General features: G+C 37.4%; 1 protein-coding gene across 1 annotated transcript in view; it reads right to left on the bottom strand.

Annotated features, from left to right (window-relative positions):
- The window catches only part of LOC121421904 (mucin-4-like), a 48,208-nt gene that overhangs the window by 12,500 nt on the left and 17,355 nt on the right, over positions 1-18,353 (bottom strand). The window contains exons 11-26 of the mRNA XM_041616706.1: positions 16,756-16,956; positions 15,895-16,008; positions 15,329-15,577; positions 13,673-13,861; positions 12,817-13,001; positions 11,879-12,062; positions 10,841-10,966; positions 10,422-10,517; positions 8,988-9,116; positions 8,075-8,203; positions 7,338-7,441; positions 6,060-6,288; positions 4,735-4,857; positions 3,658-3,780; positions 2,650-2,775; positions 1,594-1,716 (exon numbers count right to left, since the gene is read on the bottom strand). Coding sequence (XP_041472640.1) covers positions 1,594-1,716; positions 2,650-2,775; positions 3,658-3,780; positions 4,735-4,857; positions 6,060-6,288; positions 7,338-7,441; positions 8,075-8,203; positions 8,988-9,116; positions 10,422-10,517; positions 10,841-10,966; positions 11,879-12,062; positions 12,817-13,001; positions 13,673-13,861; positions 15,329-15,577; positions 15,895-16,008; positions 16,756-16,956 — 2,430 coding nt within the window. The remainder of the gene's footprint in view (positions 1-1,593; positions 1,717-2,649; positions 2,776-3,657; positions 3,781-4,734; positions 4,858-6,059; positions 6,289-7,337; positions 7,442-8,074; positions 8,204-8,987; positions 9,117-10,421; positions 10,518-10,840; positions 10,967-11,878; positions 12,063-12,816; positions 13,002-13,672; positions 13,862-15,328; positions 15,578-15,894; positions 16,009-16,755; positions 16,957-18,353) is intronic.

An 18,353-nucleotide genomic window follows, 5' to 3' on the forward strand; every position in this document is an offset into this window, starting at 1 on the left:
TTCCAGTTTGGCAGAAACAATAGTTATTTATTTTAGCTTTAAGGGCAGCAAGCAGCCTATGAATCACCCAATTCTGGGGCATACCATTTGTTCAGGTTTTACACGTGGACACCCAAGGTAATAATATATATTTTATGTAAGGTATGGTGGTATTGTATTTAGGCTTATGGCGTCAATCCAAATTTTGATCCCTAATATATCTTGGTTGAAGTTCACCTAATAAAGCTTTAGTACAGTTTTATTAAGGCCTGCAAGACAATCTTCTTGCACTCCCGGTAAAGGGCGGGGATCTTTAAACGGTCTTCTGCCGCCTCTCATCTGGTGGGTGTTTTATAAAGTTAAGGGCAACTTTAAAATGACTGGTGACCATTTCTTACATGCTAAATAATCACCATTGAACATTTTATAGTGAATATCATTTACCACAAGAAAGGATCACCAGTCGTTCTTAAAGTCGCTCTTAACTTACAAACAAGTACTAACAAAAAAAATATCGTTGCCGGGATACTCGAATGAAATTCGCAACAGCATAACTGCAAGTCGGACGGGTGGTCACCGTTAATTTGTCGAACAGAATAGAAAGAGCCCACAAATATCGGAAAATAATTTTACACATTTAAAACCATCAATTGACTGGCATTCTCTAAATCATACCAGGGGGTGTTTCACTAAGATTTAAGTATGACTTAAGTCGCACTTAAATGTCGACGCGTGATATGCAACGGGCGATCGTATTAGCCAGTTCGTAGTTCCTTTCTGCGCATGATCAAAAGATTCTACGCATGATCAGAGGAAGGTCATTTGTACTGAAGTGACATGGTGGTTTAAAATCTAATGAGATAAGCACCAACATTGATGTCTTGATTATGGTTATATTCTTTGTAATTGTGGTTTTCATTTACATAAAAAACAATGCGTCCACGAACGACTGATATTCACTGTTTGCCAAGTATACATTGTACAACATGCTATGATATGCATTCAAATGAGGAATGCAACAGATACCTTTATAAAGTGTTCATTGGTGTGCTATTCTTGTCACCCGGTCTATTCAATTTCTTCATCCTGCTATGTAAGGCAAGCTTATATACGTAATATCTTGTTTTGAAATCTGCCTATCATAATGAAAGAAATGAAAGGTCATTTGACCAGAAATGTCCCTGAAGTAACTACGAACTGGTCTGTTGATAGATACGCGGTAGTGCGCATCCTCATGACACGATCTGACCAATGCGATCAGGCCTTTCATACCGTACGCAACTCGGTATTTTAGTGCGACTCATACTTCAATCTATGTGATACACCCCAGAGCATATTAATCATTTGCTTGTTTCGTCATTACATGGATGTTGTCTCTTAAAACCTTGCGATGGCGCTTGGCATCACTCTTTCAGAGAGGCTTTTTGACATTCAATGAATACATATAATACAAATTTTCTCTGTAGAGGAAAAGTACCACACAAGAATCCAGAGCTTTCTTCAAATGTAATGAGTTATAGTCCCCATAAACGGTTAAGGAATCGTACGAACTTCCACATACATCACAATATTAATCTCACTATCAAAATTATATTGCTCCATGAACTGACTTACCTGAACAATTAAACCCTTCACTGTCCAACTCGTTTCCATCTGAGCATGCGCATGAATAGTTGCCATCATTGTTGATACACATTTCCTGGCATTCATGCAATTCGAGCAAGCACTCATCTATATCTGTATATATAACATCACAATAAGAATGGGTCTATAAGAATGATCCAAGACTATCCCCTGGAAAAATTTAGTTCAACATTTGTACAACATAAGCCCATCTTTCTGAAATTCACGTCCCGGAATACTATTCAAAAGCGCGCGAAATGAATTAAAAACTAACCGCCTTAGTTGTTTTGTGTGTCGATCTTTTGGCCGACATTCTCTATTATCTATATCCCTCGTGTTAAGACTCGGGCCAATATGATTCTAATGCAGGCTTTGCATTTAGTTCCCCCCAAGGTCAGTCAATATTCCCAGTCAATATTGCATGATTACATCATCGTTCCCAACTTCCCATACCATATATACTTTTTGTTAAAGTACATATGCCAATCGATTCGAATATGCTCACTGTTAAATATAACTTCATTTCGCTTAGTATGTTTTTTTTTTTAATATTTCGTAACTATCCAAATTTCCATCATATTTGAACAGAATCTTGTGGCAAGGACAATTCGATCAAAGCCAAAGAAACATTACTGAAAAATAATGGTAGACCGCCTATCTCTCGACTTTGGTATTTAAAGAAATGCTTCCATCTCATCTTTTATATCAAAATAATTTTACATTTAAAACCATTAATTGACTGACATTCTCTAAATCACACCAGAGCATATCAATTATTTGCCAGTTTCGGGCCAATATGATTCTAAGGCAGGCTTTGTATTTGTTCCCCTCAAGGCCAGTCAATATTGCATAATCATCGCTACCATATATACATATTCATGAAAAACTTTACGGATACTGTCTTATGCCCTCTCTCTTCGGGTGTGCAACTACGAAAGAAAAAGAAGTATAGCGCTGGCAGGGATACTCAATTTAGACATTCGCAACAGTATAACTGCAAGTCGGACGGTTGGTCACCTTTAATTTGGAGAACAGATTCATTCTTACCAATACATGTGACGTTATCATTGGCGAGTTCGTAACCAGGATTGCATGTACAGTTGAAAGAGCCCTCTAAGTTCGTGCATATTCCATTTTCACAAACCGACGTGTTACCCGAACATTCGTTGATATCTGCGAAACAAATGTCAGGAAAATAACATTATATTTAACACAGTCTTTCGGCTATCATTCTCTAAATCGCACTAGAGCATACCAATAATTTGTTGTAAGGATTTTGTTTTAATTTCATGTATTAATTCTTCACTTATGGGCTGGATGACCCTCTTTAGTTTGGTCTTCTAAGGGATCCAGTACCCATACATTTGAATATACAAACATTAAATATTAAAAATATATACATATATAACATGCAACATAAGTCAACAACAAAATCGACAGGATTAAGATAATTTTCAAGAATTGATATGTTCTTTTTAAGTTTGCACTTTGTTCAGATAGCTCAATGCCTTTATTTTCCAAATACTTCATGTGGATCTTTACACATTTAGTGTCCGACCCCTTTGAATATCATGTTCCATTTTTTGCACTTTTTCTTGTATTCAATTATGAGCAACAGTTCTTAATCGCTTGAAAAGTCTTTTTCTTTGATATCATTCGATATTCATTCAATAAATAAATATCAATCATTTCTATTTGGTGGAAAATCGCACCACACGTAACATTGAAGCTTTCTTGAAATGTATTTAGTTTAACTCATTTCTTGGTTAAAGTACATGTAGAACTCTGAATACCTTCATGTTCTTCACAACATTTTCTCTCCATCAAAATTATTTTTCTGAAGAGGTTGCGTACAAATTTACCAAATATTTGGTAAAAAGGAAAACCATTTTTGTTGGATACGAGTTTGTTCCATACTAGGCAAAACGTGTTTTCATGGGTCAATTTCAAAGCGACATTGGGTAAAATTTACACAGTATTTGGTATCATTTTACATACCTGTTCCATTTTTACCCAATATTTGGTAACACTTTTTAGAGGTAGGAATTGACTTACCCGAACAGTTCAGTCCTCCACTGTCCAACTCGTATCCATCCGAGCATGCGCAGGAGTAGTTGCCATCAGTGTTGATACATATTTCCTGGCATGCATGCGCTCCCGACAGGCATTCATTTATATCTGTATATATAACATCGCAAAATGAGATTATGCTTCTATTCTTTCCACATGAAGCTGGACAGTTATATAAGTAATTGACTTACTTTTAATTAGTCGAAAGTATAAAAGCCTAGGTGATAATGATTCCTGCTAAATTCTGCCCTGATCTAACAATCCATTTTCACATGACATGCTGGATAATGAGCGATCAAAACCTGCTAGTCGCACGGGGAACGTTGAAAATAAAGTCAGAGTTCTCTTTCGTTTCCAATTTTCTTGGAAGCATGACCAGTAATCTCAAATTATTTACTGTTATCGAATGGGTCGTACTAGGGCAATCAAGGTAATCATTAGAACGCTGAGAATCATTACAGAATTTTAAATGAAAATACTTAAGTATGCTGGCGTCTTGTGCTCGGATTTTGGCGTAGCATGCACCCCTGTATTATCATTGAATTAGCACGACTGAATTCGAATGAATCATAATATAGGCCTATATTAAACAGTCAAGATACAAGGTGAAGCATAAAACACTGACCCGCAATAAACTCAAACCAAACAATTTCTATGGAGCTCCTGTAAAACCCGTAAAATATTATTTTCCCCTTTATTTAAAGCAGATACGAACCAATAGCGCCATCCCGAGTCCTTAACTACTCATACCTGGCCAGTTTCGTGACCCATAGTGTAGTCTAGTAATATAGACCCACTTGAATGATAACATGAATTAACTACTCAAAACCACTATACCGCAATAATTATGTTACCAATTAGCAAAACAATTACCTTTCCTCTCAAAACATGTTAGTTTCTCTATACATATACAATTAGCCTACAGGTCAATTTATTCTCTGTAGTATTAGTAGATATCTGAAACGTACATTTTAAGACTATGTAGGCTATTTATAACACACAGTCAATGAGAGATCACACACAGTTCCCCCCCCCCCTTTAAGTAGTTTTTACATTATTTACCTTCGCATTGGTCTGTTCCGGTACCTTGGAATCCTTGGTTACATGTGCAGAAGTAACTTCCTTCGGTATTTGTACAGTTACCGTTACTGCAGACCCCAGTGAACTCAATGCATTCGTTGATGTCTGAAAAACCACGACGAAAATGAATTATTATACAAAAAATTGATGAAAATATCGTCTTTTGACTGTAATATCAAACAAGGGGTTGTGGGATGGTTTTGAAGGGGGGGGGGGGCTGAGCATGCAAAATAACACGCACAATCAGTCAGGTGGTCATTTTACACTTTTTACAAGCTTTTCAAAAAGCTGTGTGTGTGTGTGTGTGTGGGTGTGTATGGGGGGGGGGGCTGAAATGATGACAAATTATGTTTCGACATTCGACTATACTATACTGTAAAAAATACCATGGTCCGTATTCTGAAGTTAGGTTTAACTTAGACCTGTCCTACAATTATGGGGAGCCAAATTTAAAATATTCAATTCAATTTTTTCAATTTATTTATTTTCATTTTCAACAGAAGAACAAAGTAATGAGGTCAAAATAGTTACAATGAACTTATACAGACAAAATAAATTCAGGCATGTACAGTATATGATATTTGTCTATAAGTACAAGTAAAACAAAACAGAGTATTATATATGTGCCAAATATCATACCCATTATAAAATAAAAATCTGAGAAAATGGAGGGATCCACTAATATCCACCAATATGTGTATATATTGTACATTTCTTCTGATTAGGCCTACTATTTGAATTCTTTTTGCTTTCATAACGAAGACAAATACTTCAAAATATTTCAGTTATCATTCCCAGATAACTATGAAGAATTTGAGTGTCAAATTAGTTGATAATTTGAATATGTACTGTTAGGGTTTTGTGCCCCAATTGGATATCCATACTTATTTTTCATGGGAAAATCCGGCATGGATACGACCAACGTTTACCGTGAGACACCGTAAAACAATTTCAAAATATCTATCGCTTCAAGAATAAATTTTCCACAATACCTATCGAGGTATGTTGTAATTTCCGTGAATGCAAATGAGAGATTGGATGATATCACACACTATTTTGGGTTTTTTGTTTTAAGTAATGACGAAAGGAATGGTGTCTGTTATGGTTAGAAGCATCATTTACTTTGCTTTTCATAAAGCTAGCATAATATTTCAAATGACAGCATTGAAAGCTAGTCAGGTGAAGTAAGCTTAATTTATACATATTTTATTAAGTGTTGTGAAAATGTGAAAATTGATCAATACAAACATCAGAACTGAAGTTGAAATTAGTCAGTAGTTGGAAAATGATTAAAACTGATATCATACCTGGTTCGAGAATTCGGTTACTTGAACCGAATATTCGATCAAGCGGTAGGGAGGCGGTAAATGCGGATTGTATATCGGTAGCGGTCAGGTTCGGGTTGAATGTGTCGATCCGGAATTCGACTAGGCCGTACTCTTGGTCGACTAGTTCGACTAGCGTGTAATTGGTCACGAGGACACCCACAAGCAATCCATCTCCGAAAATAGACGTGCCGTTCAGTTGGTCTAATACCTGTAACATTAATTAAAGAACATTAGCAGTGTCAGCACTTTTGTCAACATTTTGTGCAGAGTAAAATAGACTCAATAGAGTGAAGGGATCGAAATACTCTCTTTTTTCGAACTATAACTTTTAACAGATTAAAAAAAAATATTCATTTTTCAAGGGTCGTGGAGTTGAGGCAACTATCCCTATCTGTAGATATTGGTTCGAGCCTTTGTTATTTTAGAGATAGGGCTGTGCGTATGAATTTCTCCCAGTGACCATCCTTCTTTAGTGAGACGTCAATGCACTCTCTGCACTCTGCATCCAGATGCTAATGGGGAAGCCGCTACATAATGAACAGCTATTGGAAACTGCCTTTTATTTTAATCATTATAATTGAAAGAACAATAATATTCTCTCCCGAATTCGCTTAATTGCATTTATTATATTGATATTCATCATGATTTACAATGATTCGATTATGTTTATCATTACTTTTCATCATTGATATCATCTGCCTCTAAGCTACCATTTTATAAACAGGCGTGATAAGGGGAATAGGGGAAATGTTAGGGAGAATTTTACACATTAAGAGCAAAACAATCCCCCAAGTTTAAGGGGAAGTAATTATTTCTAGTGTTTCATATTATTGTCACTGCTATACTTCAGCATTCCCGGAAAAAAAAATCATTCCGTGGGCCCTGTTTTTTTACCGTTGCCATCATTATGAATATCAATATAATCATTGTTTACTAACTAAATGGGAGTAAATATGTTAAATATTGGAGCGTTGTGGCCCAGTGGATTAGTCTCCGGACTTCGAAACAGAGGGTCGTGGGTTCAAATCCCAGCCATGGCGTGATTTACTTCAGCAAGAAATTAATACACACTGTGCTGCACTCAACCCAAGTGAGTTTATTCCGGCCTTGAAATGCCGAGCGCGTAAAAGCTGCTTTGAGCTACAGCCAGGGTAATAATATCCAAGTCTTTTGGAAGCATATGGAGACACTATTCATAATGTGTTACGCGCTATACAAGAACTGACTCTTATTATTATTATTAAGTAATCTGCTTACCTCATCAGCGAGTCGATCACGATTTTGAGTGGTGTCTGAATAATACGTGATTGCCATACCGTTGATGAAATCAAACCGCAGTTCAATACTGAACGTGGTAGCAGCTATAATAACGGGTTAAATTGAATAGGAAGAGTGGTTTCTATCAGCATCATTATTCATCTGGAACTTCAAAACACACTCGTATATGTTGAAAAATCAATTTTAATAGGGACTAGAGATAGTCAACAGAGTCCATAAGTTAGCGACAGATGAAGAGGAGGGCAATACCGCAACCTGATATTATATTCTTTCAGCCAAACCAACATAAGCACAGGAAATACTTGTAAAACTTTAGTATGAAGACAATTAAAATTGCAATTACAAATGGGGACAATTGATGAAGTATACTTTTTTCGGTATAACGTATCCGCTATGGTCTTTTTGTCATATAACTGTAATCCAGCTTGGTAAATTTACTCCTTGAAAGAAACATTTTAAAGTAAGCAATACAGAAGTACATAAAAGAAATGAAACCAGAGGAAAATTGAAATACAAATGGGTAATAGATAAATAAAAATTGTTTACAAATCTGGGAGCTTTTCATGAAAGGACTTTCGGAGATTTTACATGACTAGTCCCATTTCATTCGACGTTTACCACGGTAACAGTGCTCCTCAGCCAATCAAAATCAAGTAAAGATGTGAAATCTGTCCATTTTTTGAAAAAAATATTGGTGAAAAATCCCCTGAGCTTACCTACGCATGTTCCTGACATTTCTGCAAAGTTGAGTGCACACACGCATGCAAAGTTGCCAATGGTGTTCATACATTGGCGGTTTAACATTGGAATACAATTATGCTCCCCAGTGTCGCACTCATCGATATCTGGAAGAGAAAAATCGAATTTTCAATGAATGACCTATGATCTAGGAAAGGCTCATGTCACAGTCACGCCAATGAAACCGACACCAAACCGACCGATGGTATGTCATTGGTAATAACGTGATATCTATGATCAGACTGAAGTCGGTTTCGTTGGTATAACTGTAACCGAAACCGACTCCAGACCGACCGATGGTATGTCATTGGTAATAACGTAATAGCTTTGATCGGACTGAAGTCGGTTCCGTTGGTGTGACTGTAACCGAAACCGACTCCAGACCGACCGATGGTATGTCATTGGTAATAACATAATAGATTTGATCGGTCTGAAGTCGGTTTCGTTGGTCTGACTGTAGCATCAGGTGCATGGCTGTTTTAAATGAAGTCCAACATGGAATTTTAGCCCGGGATATCACTGAAAACCTGAAAAAGATATTGATTTTATGAATAGTAAACATACTTCATCGAAATAAATTTGAATATTGGGACTCATGAATGATACATGTGCGTGAATTTTCTAATGTGATTAAATATAATTTTTCAAACGATATGTAAGACGGTGAGAGAGGGAATGGCACACTTTTATATGCATCACATACGTCCAAAATTATAGGAAATTATCACACGCACACACAAACGTTTACACATGTAGAATGATGTGTAGAAAAGTGTCCCGCTTTCATGCATTATTACAGAACACAATAATATAAATGTATTTTACTGTCCACGTTTGAAAGCATTTAAACACATGATGTAGTGTGTGTGGATGTGCATGTTTTTTTTTTACCTGCGCATGACTTAGTTTCGTTGATGGCATCATATCCGGCAATGCAGCTACAGAAGTAGTCTCCGTCTGTGTTGATACATGTTGAAGTATCAGGGCATTCATCAACATCATTCGAGCATTCATCAAAATCTACAAATAAATTACATTTGTCAAAAGAATTAGAATTAGAGACGAAATGGTTTTGTTTCCAAAAGATCACATGCTTCGTACATAAAATTTTGTTATGAATAAATTTTGATTTGCAGTTCGCTACCACTAATAAATTTTTACCAGCCTTAATGATCAAACTTCGAAATAGTGAATTCGCCTGTTTTCTGTAACATTGATAGGTCTGGTGACCATTTCATAAAGGACTTGCAACTGTTGTAACTTTGCCATTATGGTAACTACCATGGTAACCTTGATTGCGATTGGCTGCTGAGCCCTGGTACAATGGTAGTTGCCATTGTGGCAAAGTTACAATAGTTCCAAGTCCTTTATGAAACGGGCCCCTGAACTTATCAGGGCTATATATGTAAGGTAACAAGCATAGCCCTTGGAAGCGGAGGGTGCTGAAGCACCCCACCCCAATTTAACTGGGGTGTTGCATGTATTATTCTCCCCTAGGTAGCACCCAAGGTATTTTGAATGATATGTAAACAAAAATGTAGCCAAAATGGAAACTTTTCTTTACCTATTTTTTTTTGCTTTTAACTTTTCTCGGAACCAATTTGACCTCCATTTGTCAAGAAAACCTTTTTTTTTAATTTCTCAGAACCAATTTGACTTCCATTTTGTAGTGAAAACTATAATTGTACTTAATTTTTTTTTTTGCTTTTCAAACATCCCACTCGAAATAGCGTTCACAGGGACCTTGTCACAAGGAAAAAACTAAAGAGTTTTCCATTGACAGTAGTGTAAGATTTAAAGCCAACTGGAACAAGGTGGACATGAGGATAAATTCATGTATCTCCGATGAACAATAGGACTCTAAATTTGAATTACCGTTTTAAACACACTAACCCATGACATCCACCGCCATGACATAAATGAAAGACCTTGGGCCTGTTGCATAAAACTTTTTACCTGAGAAAACTCTGGTAAAAATTGAAAACTATAAGGTTATTCTGATTTCTGCCATTGACTTTAACACAGGGCAAAAACTCCGGTAAAAACAACCTGAGTTTTCTCAGGTAAAAAGTTTTATGCAACGGGTCCCTGCTGATGTAATAGGGGTGATACCATGATTTTTTTAAATGCGAGAAGGGCAACACGACCCAAAGGGTGACGCCATAATTCTCTATTCAGCTCAAATGTATTGGTATTGTAAGTTACCTACATGCCCCAGATTTCATAATATTCTTTCCTCTTTCTCCACATTTTTCATATTTATAAAAAACCTTGGAATTCATAGGGGTGGTCGCCCTCACCCCCTTGTCCATGATGTGATCTTACCTGAGCATGATCCATTCAAAAACTCGTATCCTGGATCGCATGTACAATTTGAAGAACCAGTATTGTTCATTGCTGCAGGTGTACAACCAGCGTTGTCTGCAAATTTAACCAGAAATTTTTCGTATTTGATATTCTCAATGCTGAACAAAGGACAAGAAAATCAAAATTAATGCAGATGCAGCAACAACATCACTTTTCGGTCCAATCATTCAATTACAGTACTTCAATAACTTCAGTGAGACAAAGAGAGCAAATCGGGGGAAAAGGCGATTGATGAAAACATAGTCTACTCACGAACACACCCTCACACACAAAGTCAAAGTAATCTCACACACCTATATATTCCACTGTTCATTCCCATTCGTACACTCGCCAAAGTGGTATACTGTATATCTTGCCAAAAAAGTAAGAATTCCTACCTATACAAGAACGTTCATCTAGAGACAATGTAAACCCGTCATCGCAAGAGCAATAGTATCCATCTAGGATGTTATGACAGTTCTGTTCACAGTCGTTAGTGGTGTTGCTCAGACATTCATTTACATCTAAAAATAAAGGAAGAAATTGTGGCAAATATTAAATAAAACGGAAGAGTATTGAGTTTCAGCCCCTGATTGTCAATAGGGACTGCGACGCATAACGCTTTCTAGAACACAGAAAATGTTTTGTCAAATTCCCTCTCATGACAAAGGGCAAAAAAAAATCTTTGTCGAAAATTAGTGAATCATCAAGGCAGCAGACTTTCGTCCCGGACTCTCCGAACAACCGACATACCGTATTTGCAAGTTTTCGTCAGCTCCGAAACTTAGGACGAAAAACCTGTTCGTGTTCTCAAATTTTCCGCAAAGACATCCCACCTTTTCATTGTCATTTGACCGGCTTGTTCTTCAATATATTTGCTAAATTCTCGAATCCGTGCTGCGTCGCTATTTCGAAACCTCCCAACTGACAGGGCACCCAAAGATCCATACTTGCAAGAAGCCCTTCTTACAATGCCCGACCAAGAAGGAAGGGGATGGTTACCCGTTCAGATTTCCCCTGTCAGATCTCCGGGTAGGAAAATATAAACTGACTTTAAAGGCGGTTTTCCTATCTACATGTATCTCTTGTGTTTTTTTTTTTTCGTTTTCAGAGCGTCTCTCTGACGAAATTAAGATGATCAGTTTTAAAGTATTTTTCATCTTTGTTTGTGTTCTTCTTATTAATATATATTTTCCACCCTTCTTCTTTTTCATCTTCGATCTGTTATCACCCCTTTTTCCTATATACGTACTTTGTAAGTACTTCATGCTACCTTCCCTTTGATATTTATATGTCAGACAACTGGTGCATCACAAAATCCACGTCCTGTTGGCAGGGAGAATCCTTATATATTTTAGCATTGCTTTGATACATAAAAAAAATGGAAATATTTTACACAATCAAATTTACAAATTTAATTGTGTAACAAAGCATACCAGAGCATGTAACGCCATCACCGACCCGACCGGGTGGGCAGTCGCCACATGTAAAGTCGGTTGATTCCATAGGAGGACTGTCAACACATAGGACACCTTGGTAGCAAGGATTTCCCGCGCAGGAGTTAAAATCTTCATCACATTGGTCACCTGACCAGCCGTTGCTACAATTGCACGTGACCACCTGAGAGAGTGATAAAAACAAATGATATTAGAATACCCCTTTAACCTTACCCCATAATAATTCTATCTTGATTAGAATAATGTGCATTTGTATAGCGCCATCTATTTATAAATAATCGATTCATAAGCGCACTGTTATTATTACCCCCGGCTTCAGCTTGAGCTACCTTCCAGCTCTCAGTGCATCCAAATAATTAATCATTTAGAGTACTATTTCACCTCACCTGGGTCGAGTGCAGCACAATGTTTCCTTCTAGCTGAAGAAAAACACACCATGGCTGGGATTCGTACCCACGACCCTATGATTGGAAGACTAGAAGCCATATATCCTATTGTCCCTATATATTAAAACCTAACTAGAGTAATATCATGTTCAGAACCACTTGTCCAATGGACGATGGATGGTGCAAATGGCAGCGGGAAAAATGACAAGAGTAAAAATTGCCGGGCTACATTGACAGGATCAAAGAGAAAATACCTTTTCATTAGGTTTGGTGCTAAAATGGCGTCTTGTTACAGTGAATACAGGGGCGGTGGCAGGGTATTTTGAGAGGAGGGGGAGGAGCTGAATGACCCAAAGTTGACATATTTTTTCGGAATTGAATAAGAAGGGTGATGAAGTCACACGACTAAGAGCTCCCTTCTTTATACTCCTCCTTCTTCCTTTTCCTTCATTACTTCTCCCCCTATTTTTAATACGTGAAAAAAAATACTGGGGTCACCCTCTCCCTGCCCTCGGAGCATGCTCAACCTACCCCGTATCCAAAGCCAGTGAAATTCTGTCCTTCGGCCAAGCTCTGGTAGTCACATTCCCCATCATTGAAGCAGCTGCAGATCTTAACGCGGAATAAGACCGTGCTCTCTGCTCCCCTCTGGTCACTGGCGACCACCTCTAATCTTGATATGTCAAAATCCATTGGTGTCCATTGAAAATCTCCATCTGCAGCCAAAGATAATTTTTATTATTATCATCATTTCGGGGAGCAAAGATAATGATTGATTCTGTCGAGGCCTACCTTTTCTACTAAAAAAGTGATACAAATAAAAGCACTTCAGTTTCCACAACCATAAATGTAAACATCTGACATTACCTGAAAATGCGAAAGCTAATCTGTTTACTTTCTCGCTCCTTTGGAGTGGGATTTGAATCTTTTGAGATTGGACTCTACCTCTCCGTTGGAGTGAAAATGTCTAAAGGATGCAGAGTTCACTCGAAGAGCTATAATGCACCCTTTAAGGGTGTACTTCAATCCAGGAGTTATAATGCACTCCATACGAATTTACAGTTCGCTCCAGAAGTAATTATAATGTATTCTATAAAAGGGTTACAGTTCACGCCAGATGGGCTTATAATGTACTCTGTAAGAATTAAAGTTAACTCCAAAAGGAGTTATAATGCACTCTATAAGGATGTGCAGTTCACTCCAAATAATTTGGTCCCTATTATCACCTCAAGAGGAAGTTGTGATTAGAGAACAGATTAGCTCTTTTAGACGGTAAAGACCTTAAGATACATTTCAATCTACTTCACCTTCCGAAAATCATCAGTGGAAAGACATGACACAGTAAGCATGCGAAACATTTTAGTATTTGACTGTTTTCTTTATTTACCTGCTGTGATATTGGCTCCTTCAGGGTAGACCTCACCAAATTTGAAGGTGACAATGTCACCATTATTCTGATCTTCAGCGGTAAATGATAGCTGAATCGTTTGATTCACCTGTGCATATATTACTCGCCCGTCTTCCTGTAGTACGTTACCAGTATCAGTGATCATTGTTATATTTGGCGGGAAGTTTTCTGGAGAAAAAAAAATGAAAAAGAAAATAACATACCTTCTGAGTATTCCTGATTTGTTTTTCAGGACGTTCAGGGTCGAATAATGAACAGAAAGCCTTGAAAGAAACCCAAAAGAAACCTGAAAATGATCACTGCCTGAAGGAGCACAGTGTATTACGTCATAATCACACTGTTTTACTTTTATACAGTAGGGCCTATTTATTACATTCCCATGCAGTCTGCTATGTGAACACACTATGAAACCTGTCAAGGTATCTGCAGTGGTGAAATGCATTCACACTGTTAATTTTGATCATTTTAACTGTGTGTATCACATGTCTTTGCAGTCTGCTATGTATAGACACTGTGAACACACTCTGTCGAGGTGTACAGTGTGGAAATGTTTCACACATTTTTTTAGTGCTTATCACATTTTTTATACAGTGTATTATATGAACACACTGAACAGTCACGCTGTCGGGGTGTCCACAGAGTGGAAATCTCTCCACACTTTTAATTTCGATAATATTAACAGTGTGTATCATATTTCTATGTAGTATGTTATTTGAGCACACTATGAACAGTCACACTGTCGAAGTATCCACAATGTGAAATTGTCTTTACACTATTAAATCTGAAAATGTGTATCACATTTACACGCAGTTTACTGCGTGAACACTCACACTGTCGAGGTGCCCATAGTGGATATATCTTCGCACTAACAATTTTGATCATTTTATCTGTGTGTATTACATTTCCATATTGTCTACTATATGAACACACACTGTATGGGTTTCCACAGTGTGAGAATGTTTCACACTGTTAATTTTGATCATCACAATGATATGCAGTGTGTTATGTGAATCCACTGTGAACAGATACACTGCGGAGGTGTCCAAAGTATGTAGCCATGCAGTCTCATTTTTTCTGCACACTGTGAACAGTTACACCGTCGAGATCTCCATAATGTGGAATCGGTTTACCAATTTTCGCCAAAGACCTACCAGCTGCCAGCTATTATTTGACGGACATTTCCATTACATCTACTCTTTACTCGTGGAAGCGAAAAACTCCCTATTTTTTAGATGTCACGAGGGTTCCATGACATCTCCTCCTGCGACAACTACTCCAACTCTCGTTTTAAAAACTATACCCTATCCTAAACCTAACCATAAACCTCACATTATTGCAACCCTAATCCTATATCTTAGACGAAATAAAGCCCGATGGGTGTTTCATAAAGCTCTTCGTAAGTTTAGAACGACTGGTGATCCCTTCTTGCGGTAATTGGTATTGAATTGGCGATGGTCTAGCGCTTAAAAAGGGGTCACCAGTCGTTTTTAAAGTCGCTCTTAACTTAAAAACAGCTTTATGAAACGGCCCCCGGAGCAATTGTCCCTGCATGGAGAAAATGTCGTATCACCGTCCTGAGCGGTAGCAGATCATGAACATATGTTGGAAAATAGAGTAAAGGGTTTATATCGATACCTAGGTTGTCAAGATCCTCCTGGAATGCATTTCCAGTTTCCATCGACATTTGACCAAGCTCTGGGTTGACGGCGAGGTAGTCAAACAAGCAACTTTCGTCATCGCCGCAGGTCGCCCTGGCAGCAGCCGTCCTCTCGGGATCTTCGGCCAGAAGATCACTCAAGAAGATAGGCGTGTAGTTCGATGGGTTGTAGTACGACCAGTCTCGGTCGCCGTACTCGAACAAGGATTCAGCCTCGGTAAGTTGCCCTGCAGTGTGCAAAGAAGGAATGATATATTTTGGTGAGAGATTAAAAACGCTTATTTCTTTTTGGCTCAAAAGGGAGACGGGGGAACAAGCTTTGTAATGAAACAAACCAAGTGAGAGGGACGACGGAACCGAGATAAACAGAGTTAAGAAATTTAAAAGAAATTGGACAAGTTTTTAAAATGATATCACTGAGTGAGACTGCAAATCTCGAATTGTCAGTAAGCTCAGTAAATTATGAGAAGTGGTTGCCTTTGCCACAGCATGTGCACTTAATTGTACACAATTTCCAATGCCAAGGCCTATAAGTTTTACTTACACGATTGTCCAAATGGATAAATGTCTTTGTCCGTTAGGTTTGTTGCCAGTGAATCCTCTAGTGTCGTACCGTTTCGAAGTAGGAATTCATCCGAACTGTTACCATTTATGTTACCTGATGAGATGGAAAGAATATGGAATATAAATTTCAGTTGATAGAAATGCCACTTATAAGCTGGGTTGTACCGAGCTACGAGAGTGGATGAAACTGAACTCCTTTAAGGGTCGTGCATCAATTGTTGCCTAAAGTCCTAAACATCACCGATATTAAGTCATTTATTTGAATCTATCACATCTCGTTCTTCAGCTATATGTAGTGTGTCGTAAATACCTCTGAGGAAATTTGTTGCATGAGTGTTCAGAGACCTTTACAGAGTGTAGAAATTGTGTTTTTGGTGCTGTTTTTATAGTAATTGGTAATGGGCGGGAGATTCAAGTATGCGCAAATTTGCATATTTTTTTAAAGAGAAGACATAAATAAGTTCTAGTCAGGCTTGCATATAATTTATTTTTACGAGAATAAATTAATGAGTTCTAGTCAGGCTTATAGAATGAAAGAAAAATACGAAAAATACCTTGAATCACCAAATTAAAAAAGAACAATATTTCACCATTAATTTGAGCGAATTTGAGCGAATTTGAGATAGAAATAATTGAAATATATAAAAATGAATATATGTTTAACGTCATTTTGCCAAATTGACTTATAAAACTAGCATGTTGACAGGGCAAGATATTTTTTTCTCGGCAAGTCGACTTACAAAAGTTATAAGCTAAAGGATATTGCCATATTAACATATCGATGGCACTTAAAAGGCTTCGTTCCTTCATTAAAGTACGCCATCTTAAATTCATAACTTACCCAAAAGTCCCCTGCCGATTCCGAGATCATTATATTCAGAGGGAACTGACACGAGGACGTCAAGTACCTCGTTGGTGAAGGTGACTGTAAATGACGTATCAGGTAGCTCTCCTACCAGGAAGAGTGCAGTGACCCTGACGAGGGTATCGGTGTTGTTCTCGAGGGTCAGCGAAAAGGTAGAATCTGCAGAATCATAGCCATCTGGTTCAAGATGGAGAAAAAAAAAATGAAAATCCATTTTTTATGGATCGAAATAGAATCTAAAAAAGAAATACTTCGGAAATTCTCTTTGCACAATTATTGATAGTGACCCCGGGAGCCACTGTGGAGCACATGCAGGTCGACGTTGCCATATATCCCTTAATTGTTGAAAGCCATGAACAGCTAGGGTAGCAGCAACTCCCATGTTTTAACAAATTCAAGGAGTTTATGGTTTAAATTCACTTGGTTTTCGAGCAGTTGGTCTTATTTTCAGATAGTCTTAATGAACTAAATCTATTCGGCTCACTATCAATTTGGTCTAATTGCCATTTGGTCTGAGTTAGCCTAGGTTTGACATACTTTAGCGCCTTTTCACAAGAGAATCTTGAATCATCATTGTAGTGATTATTGCAATTCGTCTTAAAGGGGAAGTTCACCCTGAAGAAAACTTTGTTGTAACAATAGCAGAAAAAATAGTCAAAAATATTGGTGAAAGTTTGAGGAAAATCCGTTCAAGAGTAAGAAAGTTATTAGAGCTCAAAATTTTGGATTTGTGACGTCATAAACGAGCAGCTGCCCCATGTGTTATGTAATATAAAATGTATGACTTTCAAATTTTGTATGGTTCCTGATGACTTAATTTTGTTTTCTTTTCATGATCGGGTGTGAAATGATTTGTCCATTGATATACAAAAGTTCCAATGAAAACCATTTTCAATTTTCTGAGAAAACGACATTTCATTGATTTTTTACCATTCGCTATGTAGGAATACTGCTCGCATATGACGTCACAAATCAAATAATTGAAATTCTAATAACTTTTTAATTATTTGATGAATTTTTCTCAAACCTTCGGCAATATTTTCTATTATTTTTTCTGCTATTTTTACAATAAACTTTTTGTCAGGGTGAACTTCCCCTTTAAGAATCATCGACAGGTTCAGTCAAAAACTGTGATTTGAATTCGAATTCCTGAGCGAATACCATCCACCTACATTTACATGTAGTTGAATGGTTAGATGGTCAAATTCTCACTTCATTTATCAATATTCTTTTGGACTTTTTCAAATAAATTAAATTTTGATCCATTAAATCTAATCATTGTTTAAAACCAAGTGGATATTAGACGAAATGTAATTATGCTGCATATACTGTAGAGCGCTTAGAGACTTCTGACAAAGCAAGTATTAAGCGCTATATAAGCAAGTATAATTATCATTATTAAATGGTAAGAGCCTAACCTAACCGAAACCCGTAACCGAAACAGAACGGCAAATGGACTAAATGACATAAGACCAAGACACAAGAAATACGTAAGGAAATTTTTGTATTAGAATATGTCATCAGCATGATACTAGCTCTAGCTATTACGCGACAGTCCATCCTTAAGATGAGTA

Source organism: Lytechinus variegatus, chromosome 9, assembly GCF_018143015.1.
Source record: "Lytechinus variegatus isolate NC3 chromosome 9, Lvar_3.0, whole genome shotgun sequence".
Classification (NCBI taxonomy): Eukaryota; Metazoa; Echinodermata; class Echinoidea; order Temnopleuroida; family Toxopneustidae; genus Lytechinus; species Lytechinus variegatus.